This window comes from Oncorhynchus gorbuscha, linkage group LG14 (genome assembly GCF_021184085.1).
Source record: "Oncorhynchus gorbuscha isolate QuinsamMale2020 ecotype Even-year linkage group LG14, OgorEven_v1.0, whole genome shotgun sequence".
Taxonomy (NCBI): domain Eukaryota; kingdom Metazoa; phylum Chordata; class Actinopteri; order Salmoniformes; family Salmonidae; genus Oncorhynchus; species Oncorhynchus gorbuscha.
Genome location: NC_060186.1, coordinates 3,366,666 through 3,383,982, shown reverse-complemented (window position 1 = coordinate 3,383,982; position 17,317 = coordinate 3,366,666). Strand labels below are relative to the sequence as shown.

The window sequence follows — 17,317 nt, the reverse complement described above, 5'->3', positions numbered from 1 at the left end:
CAACACCAGCATGTAGTCTACTGGACCAGAGGAACACAGACTGTTATTCACACAACACCAGCATGTAGTCAGTCTACTGGACCAGAGGAATACAGACTGTTATTCACACAACACCAGCATGTAGTCTACTGGACCAGGGGAACACAGACTGTTATTCACACAACACCAGCATGTTATTCACACAACTCACCAACGATGATTGAATTACATTACCTTGGTTCTGTAGCTTAAAATATTAATATTCTAAAACTTATATTCATATTAGAGTGTGATGAAACAAAGCTGGATTACAGATTTGCGTCCCAAATGGCATCATATTCCCTATATAGTGCACTACCTTTGACCATAGGGCCCTGGTCTAAAGTAGTGCACTACATAGCAAATAGGGTGCCATTTGGGTTACGTATTAGTCATCATGGGACTATGTCCAAACATTGCCTAATGGAGCTGACAGTCTGGACGAGTATTTAAATGAGTCAGTAATGATTAACTAAACCTGAATCCTCTCCAGCTAACTAACTGCAAGTTATTCTCCCCCCCCTGGTTTCTCCTTTACTGTTCAGCTGAGGAGTGTGTGAACCTAAAAGACCCAGTTACCCAAAACAATAGGCCTGGGTTGTGTTCATTAGGCAACAAACGGAAGAAACAGAACGGAAACGAGGGGACGGACTACTACCTGGTGTCCAATAAGAAACACTCACATTCGTTTTCATTTGTGTGTCCTAATGAATACGACCCGAGTTCGTACTCCTTCCTTCCTCTCTCTCTCTCTCTACTTGTGGGAGGGTCAGGTTACAGCCAAGGCAGTGTTTTCACTAGAAACAAAAGCAACTTGGCTCTGAGGTAGCTGTGCTAGAAAACAGGCACTTTCCTTTCCTTTTCAGACATGTAGAAACCAGGAGCCTGTGCGGAAGGGTTTGTTGAAGAGTTTAGAACACTGACAGCACAAAGCCAGTGAAGAGCTATTGATTACAATTCAGAGTTAGTAGACAAAACCTTTCTTCTAAATATGGACGTTGATTAGGTTAACCATACGTAAACACGTGTGCTATCTAGGCCTCACTGTTTACATGCAAGAAGAAAATAAAATGCTAAGGCTATATTTTATCTACACTTCACAGCAACCATTACTTTGGAGGTTAAACGGCTGTGGTGGTAGGCCAAGTCAGTTCAGGACATTTTCTCTAAACCTGACCCTTGCTGACCTCTGGACAACGGGAGCACGTCTAGGCCGGGCTAACAAGCGGAGCGCGTCTAGGCCGGGCTAACAAGCGGAGGCCGGGCTAACAAGCAGAGGCCGGGCTAACAAGCGGAGGCCGGGCTAACAAGCGGAGGCCGGGCTAACAAGCGGAGGCCGGGCTAACAACCAGAGCGCGTCTAGGCTAAGCTAACAACCAGAGCGCGTCTAGGCTAAGCTAACAACCAGAGCGCGTCTAGGCTAAGCTAACAACCAGAGCGCGTCTAGGCTAAGCTAACAACCAGAGCGCGTCTAGGCTAAGCTAACAACCAGAGCGCGTCTAGGCTAAGCTAACAACCAGAGCGCGTCTAGGCTAAGCTAACAACCAGAGTGCGTCTAGGCTAAACTAACAAACTGAGCGCGTCTAGGCTAAGCTAACAACCTGGGCCCAGTTTCCAGATAGCGATGGAATTTACGCTTCTGAGTGTTTTATCGATCATCTTTCCTACAATGGCCGAAGTTGTAACGTGTTTCCCTAAACAGCACGCAGAGGGAACGGTCACGTCGTTGAGGCGTTTGTCAATACTGATAGGATGGAAAGACAAAAAAAAGCTACTGCTGCTCTCGGATCAGCTTTCCCCATTCAAATTTTACCTGAACATTATAATTATTCCACAATACTGACAATGGATCAGCTCCTAGAGAAATATTGTCACCTGTGGCTGCGAATATTGAAGCGGCTTATTCTAATGCTTACCCTACAAATGACGATTTGGCACATCGTTGCATACCTGTTAGGCTACACGTCATGAAATAGAGGCAATAATGACAAGACAATAGCCAAAGAGCAAAACACTAACTAAATGGAATGAACATGAAATTGTAGCCTATACTGCAGGTAGTGGTTTGAGATAATAATAATAATAATAGCCATTTAGCAGACGCTTTTATCCAAAGCCCGGGGATCGAACCCACTACCCTGGCGTTACAAGCGCCATGCTCTACCAACTGAGCTACAGAAGGAGATGCCTGTAATAAAATGACACACACCATAAAGCCGACCCTAACCAGACTGTGTTGGCTCAGATCATTGCTTTTCACATCGTCCTTTCCAGAACAGTTCCGGCGACTATGGGGGATGTGTAACCAGGCCATAACAGAACAGCTTGGCTCAGTAGTGTGAGAAGGGTCTGAGAGGTCTAGGGTGGTCTGAAGACAAGAACAGCTTAGCTCAGTAGTGTGAGAAGGGTCTGCGAGGCCTAGGGTGGTCTGAAGACAAGAACAGCTTGGCTCAGTAGTGTGAGAAGGGTCTGAGAGGTCTAGGGTGGTCTGAAGACAGGGATCAGAACAGCCTGGATCAGTAGTGTGGATAAAAGCGTCTGCTAAATGGCATATATTATTATTATATTATTATTATATTATAGAAGGGTCTGAGAGGTCTAGGGTGGTCTGAAGACAAGAACAGCTTGGCTCAGTAGTGTGAGAAGGGTCTGAGAGGTCTAGGGTGGTCTGAAGACAGGGATCAGAACAGCATGGCTCAGTAGTGTGAGAAGGGTCTGAGAGGCCTAGGGTGGCCTGAAGACAGGGATCAGAACAGCATGGCTCAGTAGTGTGAGAAGGGTCTGAGAGGTCTAGGGTGGCCTGAAGACAGGGATCAGAACAGCATGGCTCAGTAGTGTGAGAAGGGTCTGAGAGGTCTAGGGTGGCCTGAAGACAGGGATCAGAACAGCATGGCTCAGTAGTGTGAGAAGGGTCTGAGAGGTCTAGGGTGGCCTGAAGACAGGGATCAGAACAGCATGGCTCAGTAGTGTGAGAAGGGTCTGACAGGTCTAGGGTGGTCTGAAGACAGGGATCAGAACAGCATGGCTCAGTAGTGTGAGAAGGGTCTGACAGGTCTAGGGTGGTCTGAAGACCGGGTTCAGCACAACTCAAGGTTGGCATGACTACTACACTACAACTAGATTACATGACAGTAGAATTATGGGCTTGTGCCAAAGTTCACTCATCGTCGAGTCTGTAGTAGCCTGTAGTGGTCTCTGAGTGGCTCATTTCATGGCTCATTTCAGAGGGAAGAGCAAACATGGCATAACATCTGCTAGGGGCTGTACAGGCTAATCTTCTTGTGTTGTCATTTCAGGCTGATGTTTCCACGGCATCAATGGATGTTGACATTTAGTCTAGCCTAGGGTAGGTCAGCATGGGGACAGATTATCAGTAATAAGTCTAACCTAGGGTAGGTCAGCATGGGGAAAGGTGATCAGTAATAAGTCTAGCCTAGGGTAGGTCAGCATGGGGACAGATGATCAGTAATAAGTCTAGCCTAGGGTAGGTCGGCATGGGGACAGATGATCAGTAATAAGTAGGTCGGCATGGGGACAGATGATGTAATAAGTCTAGCCTAGGGTAGGTCAGCATGGGGAAAGGTGATCAGTAATAAGTCTAGCCTAGGGTAGGTCAGCATGGGGACAGGTGATCAGTAATAAGTCTAGCCTAGGGTAGGTCAGCATGGGGACAGATGATCAGTAATAAGTCTAGCCTAGGGTAGGTCAGCATGGGGACAGATGATCAGTAATAAGTCTAGCCTAGGGTAGGTCGGCATGGGGACAGATGATCAGTAATAAGTCTAGCCTAGGGTAGGTCGGCATGGGGACAGATGATCAGTAATAAGTCTAGCCTAGGGTAGGTCGGCATGGGGACAGATGATCAGTAATAAGTCTAGCCTAGGGTAGGTCGGCATGGGGACAGATGATCAGTAATAAGTCTAGCCTAGGGTAGGTCAGCATGGGGACAGATGATCAGTAATAAGTCTAGCCTAGGGTAGGTCGGCATGGGGACAGATGATCAGTAATAAGTCTAGCCTAGGGTAGGTCAGCATGGGGACAGATGATCAGTAATAAGTCTAGCCTAGGGTAGGTCAGCATGGGGACAGATGATCAGTAATAAGTCTAGCCTAGGGTAGGTCAGCATGGGGACAGATGATCAGTAATAAGTCTAGCCTAGGGTAGGTCGGCATGGGGACAGATGATCAGTAATAAGTCTAGCCTAGGGTAGGTCAGCATGGGGACAGGTGATCAGTAATAAGTCTAGCCTAGGGTAGGTCAGCATGGGGACAGATGATCAGTAATAAGTCTAGCCTAGGGTAGGTCAGCATGGGGACAGATGATCAGTAATAAGTCTAGCCTAGGGTAGGTCAGCATGGGGACAGATGATCAGTAATAAGTCTAGCCTAGGGTAGGTCGGCATGGGGACAGATGATCAGTAATAAGTCTAGCCTAGGGTAGGTCAGCATGGGGACAGATGATCAGTAATAAGTCTAGCCTAGGGTAGGTCAGCATGGGGACAGATGATCAGTAATAAGTCTAGCCTAGGGTAGGTCAGCATGGGGACAGATGATCAGTAATAAAAGATTAAACACTAGACCTGTGTGTTTACTGGGCCTGTTTGTATCTCAGGAAACAATGCAATGACCACACGTTGAACAGGAAACAAAGTAGGACCACGGTGGAAATTGTAGTTAGTTCACACAAGCAGTTTCAAAACTGTTTTCTGCCTGAGCGTGTAGTTTCAAAGGTTTTTTTCTCTCCAAATATTCTAAACAATGTTTGCTGGGAAATAGCAGTTTCAAGTTGGCCAGTCAAGACAGGTTTAACACATTTTTTACTTTGACCCCAAAGGATTGACATCAAAGAAATGCTAATATTCCCTTTGCACTGAGGAGAGAGACCTACCAGTCACCTGTGAGAGAATCCACAAGCAAGGGCAAGCTCCCGGAGAGATTATATTGGTATTAGTAATACGGGTGTGACTCCAGCCTGTTGGCATCACAGCTGCCCTTTTAACCACAATTACCTTGCTTAGTGGGCGTGAGATTAGAGCACCATCGTCATGAGGAGACTGACTGTAGCCTACCCTACTGCTGTCAACATGGGCCCTAGTAAGTATTCACTAACTACTATCCAGTGTATGAGCTGGCACTACTACTAAAGTAGGCCTACTACTGTAAACAAAACAATACCAGTACTACTGACAGGAGAAAATGGTCACCTGACAACTAGGCCTATTGCAATAGGCCTTGAGGCTGTTCCTTCTCCTGCTAGAACAAAAACGGTACCTGCGGCGTGCCGACCAACCTATCGCAATGCTCGTCAGTGGCCAACAAGTTGACTTTGAGCCAATCAGAGAGCATGTAAAATTTTAAAGTTAACTTAAAAAGAGGCCATTTTCTCCATACATCCACAGTTGAGACAATCACACTTCATATCACACCAATCACACTTCTAGCACCAGCTGTCAGAGCAGCTCACAGATTACTGCACCTGTACATCTATAATTTAGCCCAAACAACTACCTTCCCCCCTACTGTATTCATTTATTTTGCTCCCCATTATTTATCTCTACTTTGAACATTCTTCCATTGCAAATCTACCATTCCAGTGTTTTACTTGATATATTGTATTTACTTTGCCACCATGGCCTTTTTTTTGCCTTTACCTCCCTTCTCACCTCCCTTATCTTACATTGTATACAGACGTATGTTTATACTGTATTATTGACTGTATGTTTGTTTTACTCCATGTGTAACGCTGTGTCGTATCTGTCGAACTGCTTTGCTTTATCTTGGCCAGGTCGCAATTGTAAATGAGAACTTGTTCTCAACTTGCCTACCTGGTTAAATAAAGGTGTTCTCAACTTGCCTACCTGGTTAAATAAAGGTGTTCTCAACTAGCCTACCTGGTTAAATAAAGGTGTTCTCAACCAGCCTACCTGGTTAAATAAAGGTGTTCTCAACTAGCCTACCTGGTTAAATAAAGGTGTTCTCAACCAGCCTACCTGGTTAAATAAAGGTGTTCTCAACCAGCCTACCTGGTTAAATAAAGGTGTTCTCAACCAGCCTACCTGGTTAAATAAAGGTGTTCTCAACCTGCCTACCTGGTTAAATAAAGGTGTTCTCAACCAGCCTACCTGGTTAAATAAAGGTGTTCTCAACCAGCCTACCTGGTTAAATAAAGGTGTTCTCAACCAGCCTACCTGGTTAAATAAAGGTGTTCTCAACCAGCCTACCTGGTTAAATAAAGGTGTTCTCAACCAGCCTACCTGGTTAAATAAAGGTGTTCTCAACCAGCCTACCTGGTTAAATAAAGGTGTTCTCAACCAGCCTACCTGGTTAAATAAAGGTGTTCTCAACTTGCCTACCTGGTTAAATAAAGGTGTTCTCAACTTGCCTACCTGGTTAAATAAAGGTGAAATAAATCAAATATGCTACATAACTAGCTACCATCACACAGCCTAAGTCCACACAACACTAAATACTTCCTCCAAGCCAGCTAACCACTGTAGCTGGTTGACATAATTAAATTACAATGGACTAGCTAGTTTCCATGAAACAGCTGCCGAGTTAGTGCAGTGTCCATAGAATGCTAGCAATGTTGTGCCAAATATACCCGAAACCTGTTACCCCGAGAAGGAACTCAGATCTGTGTGAAAATATGTGACATGCGGACTAAATCTGAAATTACATTTGAAGAAAATATCCAGATTAAAATCACTTTTGCTGCGCATGGCAGTTGGTTCAGGTTCTTTCAATATATGAATCTCTATCCTCCGCCTGTCTCTGTCTGGCTTGAGCAGTTCTCCCTACAGGGAACTTGTTTCAACTGGGCCGCTTGGGCCCTCACCGTCTCCCATGCCAATGATGCGCTCAGGACAGACAGGTGTATTTGTGCAAGGGATAAGTGTTAAGGTAGCCTATCTTATGACCAGTTTCCAGTGGAGATATGAGTTTCAGAAATATGATGCTAATTCACACAGAGGCACGACGGTTAGGCCTATCAAGGAGTGTTGAAAAGATGTTTTGAATACAGTAAGGAACTATTTGCAATGGATGCATTGATGTAATGTGACGCAAAAAAAATAGTCAGAAGCTGCGCAGCTCAAGTGATGGTGAGTTAATGAGAAATACTATCAGACATGAGCAAATGGAAACTTTTAGACCTACAGGCCTACATCTCCACACAGGCCAGGTACTTCATGCTCAAGCAAAATATATTAAAACAAATAAACATTCAAAAGCGTAAACAATTAAATAATGAATGTGCACGAATTAGCAGGAGACAGAGCGCATTCTGTAGAGAGACACGCCGATGCATCTCCACCACACACCCTGTCCCTTCTCGTCTTCGTCTCAACATTTTAAATTATGGATGTCACTTATGAAAATACTAAAACAAAAAAATAAATTATTTTAAATACATCTAAAAACACATGTGTAACATTAACATTCACTGCCAGACAAGTCAAAACTACACAACTAAAATATGTAAAGTGTTGAAATAAAAGATCCCTGAAAATGTCCATACACACAAAACCATCCTCAAATTTGTTTCCATCCCTGATAGTGAGCATTTCTTCTTTGCCAAAATAACACATCCACACAACAATGCCACAGATGTCTCAAGTTGAGGTTATGTGCTACTGACATGCAGGAACGTCCACCAAATATGTTGCATTATTTCATTCCCAGTCATATGAAATCCATAGATAACGACCTAATCAATTACTTATATTAACTTGAACTCGTTCAAATCTGTGAAATTGTTGCGTTTTATATTTTGCTTGCTTTTGTGTAAATAAAAACGGCATTTTAAATCTTTTGGATCTGGTACAGACCCTGGCCCATCTCAGATCCAATATGGATTTTGAAGAAGAAAAAAAATGACTGGGTCCTGTCTTTCTCAGGTGGGAATTTCACAGATCCAATTCATTTTTAGAGCTCATTTTCAGGATCCGAGAAGACCACTTCTCTAGTCTCTAAGACTGGAGGCCCACTGGCAGTACAGCAGTGAAACCACTTTCCCATTCAGCTCCTCTCACCATTGCCTTGAGTAATAAACACCCTCTGGTGATGTCCTGGTAGAAAATGACAAGGAGTTATGCTGCCTCTTTCAGGAGAGCAATAAACACAGTCCATTCTAAGTTCATAACTAACCTATCGCTAAGCCAACTTCACTACAGTTACTACAGTTTCCAGAGAGTCGGCAACAGATTTAACTGTTTGCAGTAATGCAAAGTACAAACAAATTGCTTAGTACACTAGTTCGACTGCTTGACAGCAACTGTGATCGTATAGGATTGAATTTGATACCCTAGTAATGTGTGATTATGTGGCAGCACAATCGTATTGATTCATAGAAGAGGATAAGTTTAGCAACAGCACTGTAAAGGCCTGCTACAGACACCTAGAAACCTTATCACGTCCGGCATTGCAAAACCACATATTGTGCAACCTACTGCTATGAGAGGCCCTGAAGCTTACTGACAGATCTAGTCTGTGTTGTCCATCTCAATGCGATTGTAGGTGTGGAGTAAACGTGACCCTTTCTCTACTCTGCATAAATGCTATGTCATAGTAGTTCAATCCTTGTTCAGTTCAGTCAACTGTCCTGCAGGGCCACGTTTGGGGCAACTAGTGAAGCTTTCTGACCACTGGACAGGAACTTGAAACCTGGCTGGTTGTTGTTGATTTGGTAACTCTTTGAGTGGGCTATTTCCTGTTCATTGGGGCAAATTCACCTCTACCACATTCACGTTGAAGAACACTTGTTTCATGTTGAATAGCACCAATGTATAGTTGAGAAAGCTTTTAGCTCGCTTATTTATTTATTTATTTTTTACAGCTGTGACAGTTCGCTCATAGGAAAACTAGCTAGCTACAGTAGCTAGCAGGCGTTTTGTCAATTTTAGTTGGCGTTATCAGAATTGCTATCTATCTTGGTAAATACCCTAAATAACCATGTTGAACAGGTTGCAGTGACTTGTTGTGGGTGGACTGTCCTAAACTAGCTATCTATCTTGGTAAACAACCTAAATAACCATGTTGAACAGGTTGCAGTGACTTGTTGTGGGTGGACCGTCCTAAACTAGCTATCTATCTTGGTAAACAACCTAAATAACCATGTTGAACAGGTTGCAGTGACTTGTTGTGGGTGGACCGTCCTAAACTAGCTATCTATCTATCTTGGTAAACACCCTAAATAACCATGTTGAACAGGTTGCAGTGACTTGTTGTGGGTGGACCGTCCTAAACTAGCTATCTATCTTGGTAAACACCCTAAATAACCATGTTGAACAGGTTGCAGTGACTTGTTGTGGGTGGACTGTCCTAAACTAGCTATCTATCTTGGTAAACACCCTAAATAACCATGTTGAACAGGTTGCAGTGACTTGTTGTGGGTGGACTGTCCTAAACTAGCTAGCTATCTATCTTGGTAAACACCCTAAATAACCATGTTGAACAGGTTGCAGTGACTTGTTGTGGGTGGACTGTCCTAAACTAGCTAGCCATCTTGGTAAACACCCTAAATAACCATGTTGAACAGGTTGCAGTGACTTGTTGTGGGTGGACTGTCCTAAACTAGCTATCTATCTTGGTAAATACCCTAAATAACATGTTGAACAGGTTGCTGACTTGTTGTGGGTGGACCGTCCTAAACTAGCTATCTATCTTGGTAAACACCCTAAATAACCATGTTGAACAGGTTGCAGTGACTTGTTTGGGTGGACTGTCCTAAACTAGCTGCTATCTATCTTGGTAAACACCTTAAATAACCAGAACATGTTGCAGTGACTTGTTGTGGGTGGACTGTCCTAAACTAGCTAGCCATCTTGGTAAACACCCTAAATAACCATGTTGAACAGGTTGCAGTGACTTGTTGTGGGTGGACTGTCCTAAACTAGCTATCTATCTATCTTGGTAAACACCTTAAATAACCATGTTGAACATGTTGCAGTGACTTGTTGTGGGTGGACTGTCCTAAACTAGCTATCTATCTTGGTAAACACCTTAAATAACCATGTTGAACATGTTGCAGTGACTTGTTGTGGGTGGACTGTCCTAAACTAGCTATCTATCTATCTTGGTAAACACCTTAAATAACCATGTTGAACATGTTGCAGTGACTTGTTATGGGTGGACTGTCCTAAACTAGCTAGCTAGCTGCGACACAGATGAGTTAGTGACAGGCTAGCAGCTAGCAGCTAGGCTAACGTTAGCTAGCTCACCTTTTCCTGTTTTCTACATACAGCAAATTTAACCCCCTTTTTTGGTCGTCCGGACAAGATTGACTCACACATCCAGCTAGCCACGTAAATCAACGTACCTGAAGTGTGGTGATGTGTTTGTCGTTGAATTTATTTTCACAATAGCGCAACACGAGCGAGGTCTTGCCGACACAACCCTCTCCCAACAAAACCACCTTGAACGAGTAGGTTTTGTTACCCGCTCCGCCGCCAGCCGCCATGGTCAAATAGATATGATTAGGAGTATAAGTAGCCCAGTCGAATGTACTGTCCCTCTAATCACATGAGATGTGTCAAATCGAAATCAATCAGAATCAGAATAGGAACCAATGTTACAGTCGCCCAGCTCTTTGTAGACCCAAACTGATTTCCTCCCCCCCACACCCTCAGCTGGCTGGTTCGCTCTGCTCTCCCTCCTCCTCCTCTGCTCTCCCTCCTCCTCCTCTGCTCTCCCCTCCTCCTCTTTTCTCCCTCCTCCTCCTCTGCTCTCCCCTCCTCCTCTGCTCTCCCCTCCTCCTCTTTTCTCCCTCCTCCTCCTCTGCTCTCCCCTCTCAACCCCCTCTCCCTCCTCCTCCTCTGCTCTCCCCTCCTCCTCTGCTCTCCCCCTCCTCCTCTGCTCTCCCCTCCTCCTCTGCTCTCCCTCCTCCTCCTCTGCTCTCCCTCTCAACCCCTGCTCTCCCTCCTCCTCCTCTGCTCTCCCCTCCTCCTCTGCTCTCCCCCTCCTCCTCTGCTCTCCCCTCCTCCTCTGCTCTCCCTCCCTCCTCCTCTGCTCTCCCTCCTCCTCCTCTGCTCTCCCTCCTCCTCCTCTGCTCTCCCCCCTCCTCCTCTGCTCTCCCTCCTCCTCCTGCTCTCCCTCCTCCTCCTCTGCTCTCCCCCTCCTCCTCTGCTCTCCCTCCTCCTCCTCTGCTCTCCCCCTCCTCCTCTGCTCTCCCCCCTCCTCCTCTGCTCTCCCCCCCCTCCTCCTCCTCTGCTCTCCCCCTCCTCCTCTGCTCTCCCCCTCTGCTCTGCTCTCCCCTCTCAACCCCCCTCCCCTCCTCCTCCTAATGGCGTTGCTTTCTGCGTCATGCTCTGGGATCATATGATCAACTGGACAGCAACAATCCCAAAGTGCTGGAGCTGAACAGAGAAGCTCAGTCTATTTTCCCCCAATGGATCATCAATCATAATACATGTTAAGAGTAAAGAATACAGAAACTAGGACATTTTATTAAAAAAAAATAAAAAAAATAAGACAGTTTGAAAGACGGAAATTAAAGAAACCCAGAAGTCAGTATAACTCCTAAAAATATATTGTTTTGACCGTATTATGATTGGCTATCATTATTGTGGTTGGTTGGTTTACCCAGGATCATTATCACTGCAAGACCCTCCCGAGTGAAAATAATTTGTCACACAAAAATCATGAAGAATCTATTTCTCCTCTGAGCCATACCGCAGTGCTATTTTATTTATGAATTTCTGACAAATCTGCTTATTTTCACATCAAAAGATCATAATTCTTGGAAGACTCCCAGAACAAGATGTGGAAATCCCCCATGCTGTACATACACACAGTGAGCGAAGACTAAGTGATTTCCTTGAATCTACGTTTCAGAAAGAAGTATGCTTGTTTTGTTCAAACTTCAACTTATTTATGTTTCTACTAGAGACTTGAGGGGTAATTTTCTGAATGTCTACCCTAATCTTAACTAGATAACGTTCATACTTTAAAAAAAAATCCAAGGCACTGTTGTGGAAAAGTTAAAGCCTTTCTCTTTTAGCAGCAATCGCATAGCAAAACAAATGTAAGCGCCCAAACGACGAGCGGCTCACCGGCCTTCTTCAGGGTGGCGCATGATTCGCAACGCGCTGGTGGGACTTCTGATCAAATTGGTATTGAAATGATCTCTTGGACATATCAAACCAAACAAAGAGCTTCACTACATCCTTAGCCAACACTAGTTACGGTCACAACAAACCTCTTGAATATCACTTTCAATGGAAACAAACAAAACGTAAGACGGGTATTTTCATACATGCCTGATGACTCAGTGACACAAGTGATCTCTTCCATATTAAATATGTTTATTGAAAGCAGTGAGCTAAGTCCCTTTTGTTGCTAGTTACATATTGAAAACTGAGCAACATAAAGCCAATGTACAAACAGAACATAAAGTAGTCTAATTTTTGTTTTATTTTCTTAAACCATGGAAATCTACCTGTGCAAAGGGCACACATACAGAACACTTGTTTGAGATAACACCCCCACCACTTAAAGTAGTGTACAATGAACAGCATATGTCCTCTAAAGTGCAAATAGCATTATACATTCACAAGAATAACAATAAACCCAAACAGTGCGATTTAGATTATGAAAATATACCCCCCCCACCATATTGATGAAAAATATAACCCCCTCCCCCATATACACAATATTGATGAAGAATGTAACCCCTCCCCCATATTGATGAACAATATAACCCGCCCCCCCACAAACACCATATTGATGAAGAATGTAACCCCTCCCCCATATTGATGAACAACGCCCCCCCACAAACACCATATTGATGAAGAATGTAACCCCTCCCCCATATTGATGAACAATATAACCCGCCCCCCACAAACACCATATTGATGAAGAATGTAACCCCTCCCCCATATTGATGAACAATATAACCCGCCCCCACAAACACCATATTGATGAGGAATGTAACCCCCTCCCCCATATTAATGAATAATAAAACCCCACCCCCCAGATACACCATATTGCATAATGGATCAATAAAGTGTGAGCAGCTTGGTTAGTAGGAACATCTTAAAAAGACAGTATAATGTCAGGAAAGTGTCAATGATTGATTGATCTGACCATCTTAGCAGAGAGAGGAATACCGTAAAGACATCACACTGTACATAAAAAGGTCATTCATTTATTTGCAGTGTTCTCTTTCGCTTCCCGTCTGGGTCTGGGAGATGACGGTCTGGAATCAAGAATAAACACGTTTTAAACATGGCATTTAGACAACACAGCCTGCTCCAGATACAGAAAGGGGGTCAACTTCATTTAGTCAAAACCACATACTCCAAATGTCAAGTGAAATGACAAAAACAAAACCAATAACATTTGAATTATACTTACATGTCTGCTAAATGGCATATATTATTATTATTATTACATGTCCTTGATAGCTTTCTGTCTTGTACATGGGGACATCACACTGTCTGTTGGACTCCTTATTGCAGACCTACATTGCCACACAAGGCAGTAGAGAGAGAGAGAGAGAGAGAATATATCAGGCAATCAGCCAACTAGTGAAAGCCAAATTACAGAGGAGGTACTTCTTGATGCAATTAAAGCCTTTAAGTCCAGGAAACTCAAGGGTTGGATGGCCTACCAGTGGAGGTATACCAAACCTTTTGATATACTCAGAGGACCATTATTAGCACGTTTTAACCACTCACACACACACACACACACATATTTCATTATTACTGAAACAGGAGACATGTGGTAAATATAAAGATCCAGTCCATTAAAAAAATAATTGGAGGCCTCTTACACTTCAGTGTTGTGATGCAAAAACTCAAGCAAAATGCTTTAGCGCATAGAATTAAAAAAGGTGTTGACAGATATTATTCATCCTAATCAGACAGGTTTTTATTTTTTTTACATGGACAATACATTGGAGATAATATAACACAGTACTGGAAACAATAGAACACTATGAAAAATCTGGGAAACCAGGCCTGGTTTTCTTTCATAGCCGACTTTGAAAAGGCCTTTAATAAAGTACGACTGGAGTTTATATATAAATGCCTGGAATATTTCAATTTTTGAGAATCGTTTATAAAATGGGTTACAGTTATGTATAGTAATCCTAGGTGTAAAATAGTGGCTACTTCTCAGAAAGTTTTAAACACTGTCAAGAGAAGTAAAACAAGGTTGTCCACTATCAGCATATCTATTTATTATTGCCATTGAAAATGTTAGTTCTTAAAAATCAGATCCAAAATTAATATTAATGGTTTAGAAATCTAGATCACTGAATTCTCTCCCTGCTCAGGTTTTCGTTAATAGGATGTCAGTGGGTGGAGTCGGGAGGGTTGTCAGCGAAAAGGGACACACCTGGGCTCGGGTGCGTCCTGGAGATAAATACACCTTTCCCCCGATTCATTGAGGAGACTCTCTACATAGACAAACTGTTGGGTTTGGCTGTTTTGTTTTGGCACCTTTTAAAACACAACTATGTACACAACCACACACACCATTGTTACTTGTATATAGTTTACTTTCGTTAGATATATTTGTTATTCCTTGATCTCTTATTCCTCGCAAACATTGATGGTGTTGGAGTTGTGTTAGGCCACGCAGTCGTGGGTGAACAGGGAATACAGGAGGGGACTAAGTACACACCCCTGAGGGGCTCCAGTGTTAAGGATCAGAGTGGCAGATGTGTTGTTGCCTACTCTTACCACCGGGGGCAGCCTGTCAGGAAGTCCAGGATCCAGTTGCAGAGGGATTTAGTCCCAGAGTCATTTGCTTAGTGATGAGATTTGTGGGCACTAATGTGTTGAACGCTGAGCTGTAGTCGATGAACAGCATTCTCGCATAGGTGTTCCTTTTGTCCAGGTGAGAAAGGGCGGTGTGGAGTGCGATTGAGATTACATCATCTGTGGATCTGTTGGGGCGGTATGCAAATTGGAGTGGGTCTAGGGTTTCTGGGAGGATGCTGTTGATGTGAGCCATGACCAGCCTTTCAAAGCACTTCATGGCTACTGACGTGAGTGTCACGGGCCGGTAGTTATTTAGGCAGGTTACCTTCGCTTCCTTGGGCACAGGTTTGCTTGAAACATTAAGGTATTACAGACTCAGTCAGGGAAAGGTGGAAAATGTCAGTCAAGACACTTAATAGTTGGTCCGTGCATACTTTGAGTACAAGTCCTGGTAATCCGTCTGGCCCAGCGGCTTTGTGAATGTTGACCTGTTTAAAGGTTTTGCTCACATCAGCTACCAAGAGCATATCACACAGTCATCCAGAACTGCTGATGCTCTCGTGCATGCTTCAGTGTTTCTTGCCTCGAAGCGAGCATAAAAGGCATTTGGCTCGTCTGGTAGGCTCACGCCACTGGGGAGCTCATGTCTGGGTTTCCCTTTGTAGTCCGTAATAGTTTAAGCCCCGCCACATTCTGATCTGTTTGATGGTTTGTCTGAGGGCATAGCGGGATTTCTTATAAGCGTCCGGATTAGTCTCCTGCTCCTTGAAAGCGGCAGCTCTAGCCTTTAGCTCGATGCGGATGTTGCCTGTAATCCATGGCTTCTGGTTGGGATATGTACGTACAGTCACTGTGGGGACGTCGTTATCGATGCAGTCCCCGACCACTAGGAGTGCCACTTCTGGGTGAGCATTTTCTTCTTTGCTTATGGCCTCAGAGTTGGTTGAGAGCGGTCTTAATCCCTTCTAGCCATGACCCTGACTAGGGGCACTCTCCCGTGGGTTATAAGTCACCTCTCACATGGTAACCGGAACTATTTGAAAAGGTGAGAGCTTATTATACCTCAGTGGGTGAATTGAATCAAAGAATTAATATACTGGCAAGATACACGTCTCACCGCTCTAAACGGGAGTTGTTGTCCACAAAGCGGCACGGCGGACTGTCTAGCTGCCGCCTATCCTTTCTTTGGATTGTTGGATTTATTTTTTGGTTGAACAAATTCAACACTCCATACAAACTCCTGGCTTGGTGGGTGGGAAAAAAAACACCACCTGCTGGAGGAAGACAGATTTTCTACTGAGTGGGGCCTCTCTTCCTCTCTAAATTGAGTTGAGGAGAGGCAAATCTGTATATAATGGAGGAGATGCTCATGTCAGTATGAGTTATAACACCTAGCGGTCAAACAGGGAAATGGTTCCAAATGGGGTTTCACCATTAAATTTCTCCTCGTAGGGGATTTTAGAAACACTTACAATAAGGGCTGTGTTTCATGTAGGCTTACCCTGGCTTGACGTTTTGATAACAAGTCTCTCGGGACAAAGTGACTTTTATCAATATATTTGCTTCCAACAAATTAAATGCTAGTTAGCTGCTAATGTGGCTATCATAAATAACTACAAATGCCATGTTCTGGACGAGACTGCCGAATCGAGGCAAAGGTATGAATCTCTGGATTAACCATCTAATATTGACGAAATGTAGTAATTTTAAAAAATGGGCTAAATTTCTTTAAATGTACCTGTTTGCAAAGGTTCCAGCTAGAGGTAATGTCCAAGAGCTTGCAGGGATTTGTAGTCTTGCACGATGTCTACTTTGACGCTAAATAACATTTTCAATCTATATATATATATATTAGAGAGAGATCACCATGTCCGCGAGAGACTTACATAGTTATCAAAATGTCACGTAAACCTACACAAAACACAGACCTTATTAAGTGTTTCTCAAATCCCTTATTGGAAAAACGACTGAAACCATGTCCCTGCTTGACCGCTAGGTTTTATGGGTATTATGACACCTCCACTTAGGGGCTCTCGGGCGGGAAGGAAGGCGACAAGCCACTATTGTAATACTGTATTAAAAACAACTGTTGGCTTAACATGCATTAATCTAACAATCCTACTTTCATAACTTACATCTCTTGAATCTTCTTTCTTTTCGCCAGGCTTGGTGTCGGCGGCGGTTGATTGTTGTGAGGAGACACTGACTGTAGTGCATTTCCAGAGCTCATTTTCTCTGCAGAAAGCCATCACGACATTAGCGACAGTTTAGTGTTTTAATACATTGTATCCATAACTAATTAGGTAAACATTAGTGTAACTTGCATACAATAACGTACGCTTAAGCGTTGCTGCATGTAACATTGTTACTAATACGAACTGTTAATCGTTGAAATTGTGTAATTGATTATACCAAGCACATTTTCATTGTAGCAGTTAAGAACCCACCTTCTTTAAAAAAAAATCTTATTAGCCACAGTCGTGTAACAATTAGGAAAAAGTAGACAAGGCTTGAGATCCAGTTAGTTTAGTAACGATCAGCTGAGTTCGTGTCAAATAGGACATTTCGAAAGTGGTGCTCCGTGACGTATTTCAA

General features: G+C 43.6%; 1 protein-coding gene and 1 long non-coding RNA gene across 2 annotated transcripts in view; both read right to left on the bottom strand.

Moving 5' to 3' along the window:
- Nucleotides 1-10,667, bottom strand: part of LOC123995981 (ras-related protein Rab-21) — a 41,166-nt gene extending 30,499 nt beyond the window's left edge. Inside the window, exon 1 of the mRNA XM_046299631.1 lies at nt 10,333-10,667. Within this exon, the coding sequence (XP_046155587.1) occupies nt 10,333-10,473 (141 nt within the window). The 5' untranslated portion in view covers nt 10,474-10,667. The remainder of the gene's footprint in view (nt 1-10,332) is intronic.
- Nucleotides 10,668-12,980: 2,313 nt separating this feature from the next.
- LOC123995979 lies at nt 12,981-17,316 on the bottom strand. Its single transcript, XR_006831931.1, has 4 exons — nt 17,170-17,316; nt 16,858-16,957; nt 13,405-13,473; nt 12,981-13,209 (listed from the first exon to the last, which is right to left on the bottom strand). It is a non-coding gene; the product is annotated as an uncharacterized LOC123995979 (long non-coding RNA).
- Between the last annotated feature and the right edge of the window lies 1 nt (nt 17,317).